Source organism: Eptatretus burgeri, chromosome 6 (assembly GCF_056783735.1).
Source record: "Eptatretus burgeri isolate ZD-2024b chromosome 6, Ebu_testis_v1, whole genome shotgun sequence".
Taxonomy (NCBI): domain Eukaryota; kingdom Metazoa; phylum Chordata; class Myxini; order Myxiniformes; family Myxinidae; genus Eptatretus; species Eptatretus burgeri.
Genome location: NC_140966.1, coordinates 82,860,585 through 82,874,901, shown reverse-complemented (window position 1 = coordinate 82,874,901; position 14,317 = coordinate 82,860,585). Strand labels below are relative to the sequence as shown.

Here is a 14,317-nt window from a genome sequence, read left to right as displayed (position 1 = left end):
AAAAACCAGCGTCGGAATAATTAAGAGAATCAAAGTCATCATTTAAGCTGTTTACGGAGGAACCGAATGGCTTGTAATAGGGTCCAGAGCTCCGTGTGGTGAGTTGTGTTGAACTAGCTTTGCCTGCCTTGGACCAGTCAGGTTTGCTGTTGCAGAAGAATCGTGATTTCCCAAGTTGGTGAACATGTCACCACATCTGGCCTGGCTTGGTGTGGGATTCCTCGAGCGGTTTCACTTAGTTGCCCATGACACCTCATGCCTTTTCCTATTTGTATGTCCATGTTTGTATTGGAGCCTTGCCTTCCAGCCGAAAGGTTAACTTAAGGTAGTTAAGCATAGGTGGATAAGGATCTTTTTGTAAACTTGCACATTGTTTTTCATGTCATCCTTAATTTACAAGCTAATTTCTTGTTTAGTTAAATTTTGGTTGAATCACAATTTACTTATTTATTAACAGAAGTTGATAAATAAGTAAATAATTGGTTATTCGGTAATGCTCACCGACCATTGTTGCTGCCCCTAATATATGCTTCGATGGCAGACATATGACAATGGATATTTGTAAAGAGAATTGCTCAATGTCTGCAAAGATGATCTATGATCTAATCAATGAGCTGCCAGTATTGGTATAACTATAAGTACGTAATTTTATGGAGAAATGCAGATTAAATATTCAATCCAGATTAAAAATATTGTTGGTAGATTCACATGTACCTTTGTTCTATACCACCCCATCCACTATCTCTCCACAGGTTGCCACGACCTTCCTCCCATACTACCGGTGATGGGAGATGAAGGTGGAGATCGTGAAACGTCTGCTGATTCGCCACCACTTCTTATTGCACAGGAACTTGGGAAGGAGCAAGTGAAAGATGTCGTAGAAGGGACACCACGTTTTGTTCAAGAGTTAAAAGACAATGAACTGAGGAAAAAGAGTGAGCGTTTAAAGCCAGTGAGAGGCACAAACATTTCGAGGAAAGTTGGAGGGTTTCTGCACAGAGTGGCAGATGATAAGATGGTGGAAAAGGAGAAAGTAACAAAAAAAGAGAAGACGAGAGAAGGTGGTTGGGTTGCTGTGATGGGAGAGAAGTTTGTGGTGGCCAGACAAAGAATAGCAAAAGTGGAAGGTGCAAGGGGACCTGCACTTACAGAGAGAATCGCGGCTACCACTGCAGAGGGGAATACACCTGCGGCCTCGGATGGCAGCAGGATGCGTGTTCCTGCAGCTTCGGATGACAGCAGGATGTGTGCCCCTGCGGGCTCGAATAAGGGTAGGGTGCGTGCCCCTGCAGGCTCTGATGAGGGCAAGGTGTGCGCCCTTGCGGGCTCTGATGAGGGCAGGGTGCATGCCCCTGTGGGCTCTGAGGGCAGGGTGTGTGCCCCTGCGGCCACTGATGAGAACAGGACGCGCACGCCTGCGACCGCGGATGAGGGCAGGGGGAGAGCGCGTGCGGTCGTGGATAAGTACAGGGTGCATGTGCATGCAGCCGTGGATGAGGGGAGGGCATGCGTGCCTGCGGCCTCCGATGAGGGTATCATGTGCACGCCTGTAGCCTTTGATGAGGGGGTGGTACATGCAATTGCTGCCTCTGAGGAGATGGCACCTGTGGCCTCGGAAGAGGTGACGTCTCATGTGGCTTCCGATAAGAGGGTGTCACGTACGGCCTCGAATGAGGGGACGTCGTGTATGCTTGCGACCACAGATGAGGGGATGTCTCATGCGCCTGCAGCCACTGATGAGGGGACAACTCATGTGCCTACGACCATGGATGAGGGGATGTCTCATGCACCTGCAGCCTCCGGTAAGGGTATGTCATGTGCACCTATGGCCTCGGGTGAGGGTACATCGCATGCGCCTGCAGCCTTGGGTAACGGGAAGACGCATGCATCGACAGCCTTGGGTGGGGGGATTTCACCTGTGGCCTTGGGTGAGGGGATTACACCTGTAACCTTGGGTGAGGGGATTGCACCTGTGGCTTTGGGTGAGGGGGCATCGCGTGGGCCTGTGGCTTTGGGTGAGGGTACGTCGTGTGTGCCTGCTGCAGCAGGTGACGGTATATTAGGTGTGCCTGTGGCCTCGGATGATGGGAGGTCACATGCATCTGTAACCTCCGGTAAAGCAATTGCACATGCAGCCTCGGATGAGGGAATGGCAGGTGCGCCCGTGGTTTCGGGTGAGGGGATGGTGAGTGGGGGCGAGGGGATGGCGGGTGCGGCCGCAGGAGAGGGGATGTCAGGTGTGCCTATGGTCATGGACGAAGGGATGCCAGGTGTGCCTGCGGGCCAGGGAACAACGGATATGGCCTCGGGCGGGGGGACGTCGGGTGTGCCCATGGGCGGGGGGATGTCGGGTGCACCCGCGGTCAGGGGGACGTCGGGTGCGCCTGCGGACGAGGGGATGTCGGATGCACGCGTGGGCGGAGGGACGTCGGGTGTGCCCGTGTGTGGGGGGACTGCAGGTGCACCCACTGGTGGGGGATCGGAGGATGCGCATAGGGTCCAGGACGGGGGGACGGAGGGTGCGCATGGTGCCCAGGACGGGGGGACAGCAGATATGCCCGGGGCCCGGGACGGTGGGACGGCGGGTGCGCTCAGGGCCCGGGACGGGGGAACGGTGGGTGCACCTGGGGCCCGGGATGGGGGGACGTCGGGTATAGCCCCAGGCTGGGGGACGTTGGGTGTGGCTCCAGAAATTGTGGGTACACCCGCACCCAGGGACGTGGGGATGGCGGGTGCACCTGTGGCCCGGGAGAGGAGGACGGCGAGTGTGCTCGCGGCCTGGGATGGGGGGACGGCGGGTGTGCCCGCGGCCTGGGATGGTTTGGCAGAGCCCGTCCCTGTGGCTTTGCACAGTTTGGGTATGCACACTCTTGCGTCCTTGGACGGGTTGGGTACGCATGCCCCTGCGGCCTCAAACTGGTTGGGTATGCTCCCCCCTGCGGCCTCGGATGAGTTTGGTACGCCCGCCCTTAAGGCCTCGGAGGGGTTGGGTAGGCCCACCCTGATGACCTCGGACGGGTTGGTTATGCCTGCTGCTGTGGCCTTGGACGGGTTGCGTACGCCTGCCGCTGCAACGTTGGACGGGTTGGGTACTCCCGCCCCTGCGGCCTCGAACAGGTTGGGTACGCCCGCCCCTGCGGCCTCGGACGGGTTGGATACGCCCTCCCCTGCTGCCTCGGATGGGTTGGGTACGCCCGCCACTGCGACCTCAGACGAGTTGGGTACTCCCGCTCCTGCGGCCTCGGACGGGTTGGGTACGCCCCCCCCTGCGGTCTTGGACGGCTTGGGTATGCCCGCCCCTGCGGTCTTGGATGGGTTGGGTATGCCCGCCCCTGCGGCCTCGGATGTGTTGGTTACGCCCGCCCCTGCGGCCTCGGACGGGTTGAGTACGCCCGCCCCTGCGGCCTCGGACGGGTTGGGTACGCCCGTCCCTGCGGCCTCGGACGGGATGGGTACGCCCGCCCCTGCGGCTTCGGATGGGTTGGGTACGCCCGCCCCTGCGGCCTCGGACGGGATGGGTACGCCCGCCCCTGCGGCCTCGGATGGGTTGGGTATGCCCGCCCCTGCGGCCTCGGACGGGTTAGGTACACCTGCCCATGCAGCCTGGGAAGGGTTGGTTACGCCCACCCTTGCAGCCTGGGACGGGTTGGGTACGCCTGCCCCTGTGGACTGGGACGGGTTGAGTATGCCCGCCCCTGTGGCCTGGGACGGGTTGGGTGCGCTCGCCCCTGCGGCCTGGGATGGGTTGGGTACGCCTGCCCCTGCAGCCTCAGAGGGATTGGGGACGCCATCGCCTACCCCCTTGGACAGGTTGAGAGAACAAACACCTGCTTTCTCGGAAGAGTTGAAGGAACGAGCGCCTGACTTTTTGGAGGGGTTGTGGGCACGAGCGCCTGCCTCCTTCGAGGAGTTGGGGGAACGAGCACCTGCCCCCTTGCAGAGGTTGGCGGAACGAGCACCTGCCCCCTTGCAGGGGTTGGCGGAACGAGCGCCTGCCCCTTTGCAGAGGTTGGGAGAAGGAGCGCCTGCGCCCTCAGAGGTGGGGAAGATGCGATCGCCTACACCCTCGGAGGTGGTGAGGATGCGACCGCAAGTGCCTGTGCCTTTAGACGATTTGGGGGAGCGATTACCAGTCCCCTCGGAGGTATGGGTTGCGCGAGTGCCTGCCTCTTCGGAGGAGTTGTGGGCACGAGTGCCTGCCTCTTCGGAGGAGTTGTGGGCACGAGTGCCTGCCTCTTCGGAGGATTTGTGGGCACAAGTGCCTGCCCCCTCAGAGCATTTGAGGGCAAGAGCGCTTTTCCCCTCGAAGCAGTTGAGGGCAAGAGTGCCTGCCAACTCGGAGTTGAGGGCACGAACACCTGCCCCCTCACAGGAGTTGAGGAGGAGAGAGTCTGCCTCCTCGGAGGAGTTGAGGTCACGAGAGCCTGCCCCCTCAGAAGTGGGGAGTCTGCGAGAGACTGCTCCCTCGGTGGAGGGGAGGCTGCGAGTAACTTCCCCCTCAAACGAGTTGGAGGAGCGATCGCCTGTCCACTTGGAAGAGTGGGCTGCGCGAGGGCCTGCCCCTTCAGAGGAGTTTGAGGTGCGAGTGCCTTCCCCCTCTGGGGTGTTGGGGGCATGTGCATTTTCCCCGTCAGATAAGTTGGGGGCGCCATTGCTTGCTTCATCAGAGGATTTGATGTGGCGAGAGTCTGCCCCCTCAGAGGGGTTGCTGGCTCAAGCCCATTCCCCCTCAGACGAGGGGAGGCCACATGTGCCTGCCACCTCAGACAAGGGGAGGCCTCGTGTGCCTGCCACCTTGGATGAAGGGAAAGCGTGTGCACCTGTCACCTCGGATGAAGGGAAGCAGCATGCGCTTGACACTTTGGACGATGGGAGGGCGCCGGCGGCTGTGTACGACGGGGGTGCGGTGGCAGACGACGGTAGCGCAGCGACGGTGGCCGAGGCTGACGATAGTCGTGCGGAGACGACCGAGTTCGATAACGGTAGTGTGGCAATGGCAGCCGAGGCTGACGACAGTTGTGCTGTGACGGCGGCCATCGCCGACGACAATAGGGTGGCTGTGGCGGCTGAAGCAGATGATGGTATGGCAGCTGAGGCAGATGACGGTATGGCAGCTGCGGCGGCTGAGGCAGATCACGGTATGACAGCTGAGGCTGACAGGAGGGTGGCAGCCGAGGAAAACGACGGAAGGGCGTCTGTGGTGGCTGAGGCAGATGACGGTACGGCAGCTGCGGCGGCTGAGGCAGACGACAGGGTGGCCGAGGCAGACGGGAGGACGGCAGAAGCGGCAGAGGCAGACAATCGTAGGACGGCCGAGGCAGATGATGGTAGGGCGGTAGCCGAGGCAGACAACGGTACAGCAGCTGCGGAGGCCGAGGCAGAGGATGGTAGGGCTGTTGTGCTGGCAGCGCAGGCCGATTATGGCAGGGTGGTGGCGGAAGCCGACGTGGGCAGAGCGGGGGCCGATGACAGCAGGGCGGCGCCAGTGGCGGATGTTGACGATGGCAGGGCGGAGGCCTACAATGGCAGGGCGGCGCCAGGAGTAAAGACCAACGATGGCAGGGTGGTGCCGGTGGCAGAGGCGGAAGACGGCAGGGCAGTGCCGGTGGTGGAGGCCGCCGCCGACAACTGCAAGGTGGTGGAAGCCGCCACCGACAACTGCAAGGTTGTGCAGGCCGACGACGACGACAGGGCGGCGGAGGCCGAAGATGACTGGGCGGCGGGGGACGACAACAGGGTGGTACCGGCGACCGAGGCTGATGACGGCAGGGGGGTACCGGCGGTGGAGGCTGATTGTGGCAGTGCGGCAGTGGAAGCTGACGGCAGTGTGGAGGCTGATGACAGCAGGGTGGCGGAGGCCGACGACGGTACTGCAGCGCCCGCGGCGGAAGCCGATGACGGTAATGCGGCACTGGTGGCGGAGGCCGACAACGGTAATTCGACGCTGCCAGCGGAGGCTGATGATGGTAATGTGGTGCCGGCGGCAGAGGCCATTGACAGTAATTCGGCAGAGGAGGCTGACGATAGTAGGACGGCGCCAGCGGCGGAGGCCGATAACAGCAGGGCGGTGCCGATGGCAGAGGCTGACGATGGCTGGGCAGCGGGGGATGACAGCAGGGTGGTACCGATGACCGAGGCCGATGATGGCAGGGGGGTACTGGTGGCGGAGGCCGACAACGGCAGTGCGGCGGCAGAGGCCGACAACGGCAGCGCAGCGGCGGAGGCCGACAACGGCAGCGCGGCGGCGGAGGCCGACGGCAGTGCGTCGGTGGATGACGACGACAGTGTGGCAGCGCAAGCTGACTATGGCAGGACGGCAGCAGAGGCTGATAATGGCAGGGCGACGGAGGCCGACAACGGTGGGGCAGTGGCGGAGGCCGACGACGGTACTGCAGCACCCGCGACGGAAGCCGACGACGGTAATACGGCACTGGCAGCAGAGACCGACGACGGAAATGTGGTGCCGGTGGCAGAGACTGATGACGGTAATGCAGTGCCTCCGGCGGAGGCTGACGATGGTAGGGTGGCGGAGGATGATAATAGCAGGGCGGGGCCGACAGGTGAGGCCGACGACGGCAGGGTGGCGGCGGAGGCCAACGAATGCCGGGCGGCGGCGAAGGCCAATGAAGGCCGGTTGGCGCTGGCGTCGGAGGCCGACAACAGCAGGGCGGTGCCGGCTGTTGAAGCCGGTGATGTCAGGGTGGTGACGGAGGCCGCCAACCACAGGGCGGCAGTGGAGGCCGACGGTGGCAGGGTGGAGCCGCCGGTGGAGGCCGACGACGGCAAGGCGGAACCGCCGGTGGAGGCCGACGATTGTAGGGCAGTGCCAGAGGTGAGGACCGATGACGGCAGTGCAGCAGAGCCTGACGACAGCAGAGCAGAGGCTGACGATAGTTGTGTGGCTCCACTGGAGGCCGACAACCGCAGGGTGGCGGTGGAGGCTGACGACGGCAGGGCAGCAGAGCCTGAGGACAGCAGGGCAGAGGCCGACGACGGTAGTGTGGCTCCAGTGGAAGCCGACGACGTTAATGCAGCGCCGGCTGCGGACGCCCAATACGGTAAGATGCCGTTGGTGGCAGAGGCCGACAACAGTAATGCGGCACCGGTTTCGGAGGCCGATGACGGTAATGTGGTGGCGAAGGCTGACGGTACGGTGGCACTGGCGGAAGAGCCCGATGACGGTAGGTTGTCGCCAGTGGCGGAGGCCGACGACGGCGGGGGGGCGGCGGAGGCTGATGACGGCAGCAGCGTGGCGGTGGAGGCCGATGACAGCAGGGCGGCTGCGGCTGCGGAGGCCGACGATGGCAGGTTGGCGCCTGCTGCAGTGGCCGACAGCAGGGCGGAGGCCGATGATGGCAGGGTGGCGCCGGTGACGAAGGCCGACGGCGGCAGGGCGGCAGCGGAGGCCGACTATTGCATGGCGGAGGCCGACGACAGCAGGATGGTTCCAGCGGCGGAGGCCGACGACAGCAGGGTGGTTCCGGCGGCGGAGGCCGACGACGACAGCAGGGTGGTTCCGGCGGCGGAGGCCGACGACGACAGGATGGCGGCAGAGGCTGACAACGGCATGGCGGCAGCCGATGACAGGAGGGCGGCGGCGGAGGCCGACGACGGTAGGGCGGCACTGGCGGCGGAGGTCAACGACGGTAGGGTGGCGCCGGTGGCAGAGGCCAACGACAGTAGGGTGGTTGCAGAGGCCAACGACGGTAGGGTGGTTGCAGAGGCCGATGATGGTAGGGTGGTGGCGGAGGCTTACAACGGTAGGGCAGTGGTGGAGGTCGACGACAGTAGGGCAGCAGTGGAGGCCGACGAGGGTAGGGCGGCAGTGGCGGCCGGCGGCATTATGGTGAAGGCTGACGGTAGGGCGGAGCCTGCAGCAGAGGCCGACAAATGTAGTGCGGCGGCAGAGGCCGACGACAGCAGGGTGGCAGTGGAGGCCGAAGAAGGCAGAGTGGCGGAGGCCGACGACGGTAATGCAGCACCGGTGGAGGAGGCCGACGACGGGTGGGCGGCACCGGCGGCGGAGGCCGACGATGGTAATGCAGCTCCGGCGGTGGAGGCCAACGACGGTAATGTAGCGCCTGCGGAGGAGGCCAATGAAAGCAAGGCGGGGCCGGTAGAGGAGGCCGACGACGGTAGGGTGGCACCGGCAGAGGAGGCCGACGACGGTAGGGTGGCTCCGGCGGAAGAGGCCGACGACGGTATGGCTGCGGCGGAGGTGGAAGCTGACGACAGTAGGACAGAGCCGGCAGCGGAGGCCAACGACGGTAGGGCGGTGGCCGATGACGGTAGGGTGGTGGCGGAGGCCAACGACGGTATGGCGGCAGTGGAGGCCGACGATGTTATGGCGGAGGCTCACGACGGTAGGGCAGTGGTGGAGGCCGACGACGGTAGGGAAGCGGTGGAGGCCGACGACGGTAGGCCAGCAGTGGAGGCCGTCGGCATTACGGTGAAGGCTGACGATGGTAGGGCGGAGTCTGCAGCAGAGGTCGACAGTGGTAGTGCGGCGGCAGAGGGCGACGACGGCAAGGTGCCGGCGGAGGCCGAAAAAGGCAGAGTGGCGGAGGCCGATTATGGTAGGGCTGCGCCGGAGGCTGATGATGTCAGGGCGGCGGAGGACGACGACGACAGTGGTGTGGCGGCGGAGGCCAACGACGGTAATGCAGCACCGGTGGAGGAGGCCTACGACAGGGCGGTGGAGGCCGATGACGGTAATGCTGCGCCGGCGGAGGACGTCGATGACGGGCGGGCGGCACCGGCGGAGGAGGCCGACGACGGTGGTGCGGCTGCGGGGGCCAATGACAGTAATGCAGCTCCAGCGGAGGAAGCCGGCGAAGGCAGGGCGGCGCCGGTGGCAGAGGCCGATGGCAGTGGGGCGGCGGCGGAGGCTGACGACCGTAGGGCGGCGCCGGCGGCGGAGGCCGACGACGGTAGGGCGGCGGAGGCCGACGACGGTAGGGCGGCGGAGGCCGACGACGGTACGGCAGCGCCGGTGGTGGAGGCCAACGGTTGGGCGGCGCCGGTGGCGGAGGCCGACGAGGGTAGGGCGGCACCGGTGGTGGAGACCGACGAGGGTAGGGCGGCACCGGTGGTGGAGACCGACGACGGTAGGGCGGTGCCGGTGGCAGTGGCCGACGACGCTAGGGCGGCAGGGGAGGCCGACGACGGTAGGGCAGCGGTGGAGGCCAACGACGGTAGGGCGGAGCTGGCAGCAGAGGCTGATGAAGGTAGAGCAGCGCTGCCGGCTAACGTTGACGAGTGGAGAACGGAGGTGGACGACAGGAGCAATACTGCGGAGGCAGACGATGTGAGGGCGTCTGTGGAGGAAGATGACGGGAGGGAGGTTTCGGAGGCGGACTACGGGAGGTCGCTTTCGGAGGTGGACGATGGGAGGGCGGTTTCAGAGGCAGACAACGGGAGAGTGGTTTCGGAGGCGGACGACGGGAGGGTGGTTTCGGAGGTGGACGACGGGAGGGCGGTTTCGGAGGCGTACGACGGGAGGGCAGTTTCGGAGGCGGTCCACGGTAGGACAGTTTCGGAGGTGGCCGAATGGAGGGCAGTTTCGGAGGCAGACTATGGGAGGGCGGTTTCGGAGGCGGACGACGGGAGGGCAGTTTCGAAGGCGATCCAAGGTAGGACAGTTTCGGAGGTGGCCGAATGGAGGGCAGTTTCGGAGGCAGACTATGGGAGGGCGGTTTCGGAGACGGACTACGGGAGGGCGGTTTCGGAGGCGGACTACGGGAAGGCGGTTTCGGAGGTGGACGACGGCAGGGCGGTTTCGGAGGTGGACGATGGGAGGGCGGTTTCGGAGGCAGACGAAGGGAAGGCAGTTTCGGAGGGGGGCGACGGGAGGGTGGTTTCGGAGGCGGACGACCGGAGGGTGGTTTCAGAGGCGGATGACGGGAGGGCAGTTTCGGAGGTGGACGACGGGAGGGTGGTTTCTGAGGCGGACGACGGGATGGCAGCTTCTGAGGAGGACGACGGGAGGGCAGCATCGGCAGACAAGGGTAGGGAGACGGTGGATGAGGGAAGGGTGGCATCGGCAGATGAGAGGAGGGAGATGGCGGATGAGGAGAGAGATGACAAGGGGAGGTCGGCTGTGGTGGTGCACAAGGGGAGCATTTCAGCACGTTTGGAGTGGTCAGCTGTGTTTGTCAATGTGGAGAGTTCAGCAACCGCAGAGGATGAGTTTATGGCAGATGAAAAGAATTGGTTGACTGAGGGTAAAGGGTGGACAAAGATGGAGAACATGACTGCGAGTGAGAGTATTGTGGACAGTGAAAGAATGCTTATGACATGGAAAGAGAGGAATTTAAAAGAGGATGCAGAGAGAGCAATGGTGGTAAAAGCAGAGGGTGGAGAGAATGTGCAAAAGAGCTTGGAGTTGAAAGAGAAACTGGAAATAGAACAATGTCGTTTTGGCGAGAGGAGAAATGATGGAAGTGAAATTGATGGAGTTATGAATGTTTGTGCTCTGGGATTAGAAAAAGGCAAAGAAGAGCTTGAAGAAAACAAAGGAGGTGATCGACTGATATTTCGTTGTCTGCTTTGTGGGCTTGAGTCTCACTGTCGCCAGCTCATCGAGGCCCACCTCAAAGAGGAGCACAAGGTGAGTTATGGAGAACATCACAAAATAATATTAGCTCTCTTAAAGCAAGCAAATTGCCTTTGTGGCATAGAATGGCCAATGAATAGTCGAAAAGTGGTAACTTTTTCACCACGTAACAATCATGTGCCCGAGCCCACATTTATCATAAATCACATTGCATTATTACAATATGCTCCGACAAATGGTTGACACCCAAAACATCAGCACCTTTCTGCCTTTTTTTGCTTAAAGATTACCCATTTTCTAATGTTAATCGATTATTATGGAGAAGTTGTTAGCTCCCCCACCTCAGGTGGATGGAGGTTTTGTTTTGACCTGTATTTCTTTTTGTTTGTCTGTGAGCAGGTTATCTCAAAAATTTGCAGACGGATTCGGACGAAATTTGGTGGACAGGTTGGGTGTGTGACAAGGACGAATTGATTAGATTTTTGTGAATTTCTGGATGCAATAATTTTTTTGTACTTCTTCACCACTGACATGGGGCTGAAAACAATACAGAGCACAATATATCAAAAAGTTATTGATTGATTCTGACAAAACTTGGTGGAGAGGTTGGGCGTGTGACAAGGAAGAATCGATTCGATTTGGGGGAAGATCCGGATCTAGATACAAGAATTTTTTTTTACTTTTGTAAGTGATTTTTCACCGTTGAGATATGACGCCAAAAACGATGTATAGCATATTTCAAAACGTTGTGGATGAGTTAAGACAAAACTTGGTCGATGAGTTGGTTTGGTGACACAAACAAGCTGATTCTATTTTGGTTCAGATCCAGATCCGGTCTATCATTGGGTTCCAAAGCTAAACTGTTCAGCCTGGCGGAGGTGTACGCTCTACAGAGTGACTGTTCTTGTTTGGATATGATTCACAACGGAGAATTTTAGATGACAGAAAGAATAAAATTAAGCATGAGCTTGATGTGAGCATAATTAAGTTTCATCTATTCAGTTAGTTGCAAACATTTATCGCCATTTAAGTACAGTATTTTCTCATTTTTAGTGGTTTAATTTCTTCAAATATGACTTCATGAGATAACTAAGTTGTAAGCAGTGTTGGAATCCATTGTTGCAGTTGACATAGTCTTTCTCCATTTACAGAGAGCCTTATCGCTAATCATCAGGTTGGGTCAACAACAACTTCAACAAGAGATCAGGGCTGTGCTTCTGGACATATGGTTGACCTTCAACACTATCTAGCTCCCTGCTTTGCTCACTTTTTTTCTGCTTGTGGCATCCAAGGCCACCATATTTCCTTGCTTGCTGACCTCTACATGTGCAATCAACACATACCTCTGAGTGGTATCCTTTCATCTCCTCTGCTGCAGTTGAGCTGATTTTCAAATCCATCTGCAGACTGAGTGTCCTTCATCATGCAAAGTCCTTCCTTGGTAAATCTGAACTTCTTACAACCGGCAAGTGCTTTCTCTGTATCTTACTGGAGTACAGCTCTCCCCTATTGGTGATACACTGGCTTCACACCTCTCATGCATGCTGTGGAGCCTTCACACTTCTCCTGCTGCTCACAGCATCATTATTGTCTCCAAGAAAGAAGCCAAGTCATCAAGCTTTTTCTTTCTTATTTTGCAGATAGGTTGGTGGCTCTGTTTTCAAACACTTCTGTGATGGTCTTGCTCCTGAATCTTTTACCCCAGACCCTCCAGGATGCACATGTCATTTCAGTAAGTCTTCTCTTATTTTAACCTTTGAAAATCCAAAATCAAAGAGAACTTTAAAGCCAGCCACCTATCTGCTTGCAAAATAAAAAAATGTTGCTTTTCTGGAACCTAGGAGTTTAATTTAAATGCAAATTTGCTACCTTTACCTCCTTTTGTTTTGAAAAGGCTCATCGAAAATCAAACATTAAAATGATAAGGACATCTCTTCTTCTTCTTTCGGCTGCTCCCGTTAGGGGTCACCACAGCGGATCATCCGTATGATCCGCATTGTGATTTGGCACATGTTTTTTTTATGCCGGATGCCCTTCCTGACGCAACCCTGGTCACCTCTTACGACACAGGGACATGGTACACCTATTTTAACCGGGGTATACACCGGCCCAGTATACTGGTACTCATTTCGCCAACCTCGGAAGGATGACAGGCTGAGTCAACCCCCTGGTGTATTAATTCAGTGGCCCAACAGGACTTGAACTCAGGACCTCTTGGATCCCAAGCCGCTGCCCTAACCACTGCGCCAACACCAGGCTTAAAATGATAAGGACATATGAGGAAATAAAGGCACGCATTAACACCATTTAAGAAAGGGCCTTTATTTTCACTGACACTAACAACAACAGTGTTGATTGTCACAGAACAGGAATACTGTATATCAAAACGAGAGAGTTCATAGAACACATTGCCCCATGCTATCTTGAGAAATAAGGACATGGACAGGGTCTACAAGCAGCAAATTTGATTGGTTGCGATGATGTAAAATGCAATAATATTTTGTTCTACCTGACAGTAGTCGTCAAAACATTTGGCTCAAATGCACTTTGCTCCATCTGTCTTCATAGGTCAGACAGAACCTCAGCCTGGTCATCCACACCGCAAGTTCATCATCCTAAACTCAACAACAGGATCAGTCACTAACCTCATACCTTTCACTGAAGATCCTGCCAGACTTCTTCACCCTTATACCAAGGATCCTAACGATGGGTCTTCTTGATGATGAGGATACTTGGAGTGACGGTGACAGGAAAATGGTGCTGCTGTAAAAGCTGTAGATTACAAGTTTTGAATTGTTGTTGTTTCTATGCTTCCCTCATCTTCCTCCAATCCCTCCTTGCTTGTCCTGGCCTGACGATGTTCAGGTTTTTTTGTTTTGTTTGTTTTGCCATTTTGGTGCTCTTCAAGAGTGACCCGTTGTACAGTATACAGGCTGTGACTTTACTTGTTATTACTTTATCTTGTGAACTGACCTAATGTTAACCTCTGTGTAGTTGTAATTTTTTTTAATGGGCTGTACAACTTCTCTCACCCAGCTGATTAGTTAATCAGTAAAGTCACACGGGACGTTAAGGCAATTTCTCATCATCTTTATTTCTTTTTGACTTTAGACAAGGCACGTATAAACAAGAATAATAAGTATTTGTTCTACCAATGAAAGGTAGTTAGCTCAGCTGGCAGCTTGTTCTATTTGAAACATGGCTGCGACATTCTCCTCGTCTCAGCCATGTGCATGAGATTTAGTTGGGATTTCAGTCTTGACACAACCCCAGGTATTATTAAGGATTCTTTATTGCTGTACCTAGAGTGTTTCAAGGGTTGGTGTTTTAAAAGGGTTTGTTTAATGCTGTTGTTTAACTCCAAGACTTGTTTCGAATAAACCCTCATTTGGCTTTTGATTCAATATATATTTTTTTTTTGCAGGAATCCTTTCAATACCTTGTTGGAACAAGTATAGCAGCAATTTTTTCCAATAACTTGCATTATTTTTGTTCAACGTGCTTTGTTGATTTTCTTTTAATATCATCTCAGATTAAGATTTTTCGTGCATCACTCAGGCCTATGTTATTTTCGAGTTTTCTTCTGATATGATTATGGTTATGGGAATTTTTTGGTGGTGCTCCTTTTTGTAGGTCACATTTTGGTGCCCATCCTGAGTTACTGTAATTCACATTAAAATCTAACCATGGTATGTCGATGGCAGCATGGTAGCCCTTTAAAGTTGGCAGGTAAATAACAAGCCAGCAGCATTTTTACCAGCA

The 14,317-nt window shown here is 57.1% G+C and overlaps 1 protein-coding gene across 5 annotated transcripts; it reads left to right on the top strand.

Moving 5' to 3' along the window:
- The first annotated feature begins 1,814 nt into the window (after positions 1-1,814).
- LOC147025188 (uncharacterized) lies at positions 1,815-13,954 on the top strand. 5 transcript variants are annotated; one of them, XR_015059380.1, is made up of 4 exons: positions 1,815-7,459; positions 7,529-10,609; positions 11,707-12,287; positions 13,124-13,954. XR_015059380.1 is itself a non-coding variant. In XM_085885874.1 (2 exons), exons 1-2 carry the CDS (start codon positions 1,826-1,828, stop codon positions 13,172-13,174), a joined length of 8,835 nt encoding a protein of 2,944 aa, XP_085742000.1. In that variant the 5' UTR covers positions 1,815-1,825; the 3' UTR covers positions 13,175-13,954. The 5 variants fall into 5 exon arrangements, 1 of the variants encoding a protein (XP_085742000.1); XR_015059379.1 differs by having other exon boundaries at positions 1,815-10,609; positions 11,707-11,996; positions 12,196-12,287; XR_015059378.1 differs by having other exon boundaries at positions 1,815-10,609; positions 11,707-12,020; positions 12,196-12,287.
- The last annotated feature ends 363 nt before the right edge of the window (positions 13,955-14,317 follow it).

Bases quoted from the DNA above. Each gene is read 5' to 3' on its own strand.
- LOC147025188 (XM_085885874.1), top strand. From the start codon at position 1,826: ATGGCCTCGGGTGAGGGTACATCGCATGCGCCTGCAGCCTTGGGTAAC. The intron at 10,610-13,123 runs GTGAGTTATGGA...CTGTCTTCATAG, and splicing joins ACCTCAAAGAGGAGCACAAG to GTCAGACAGAACCTCAGCCT.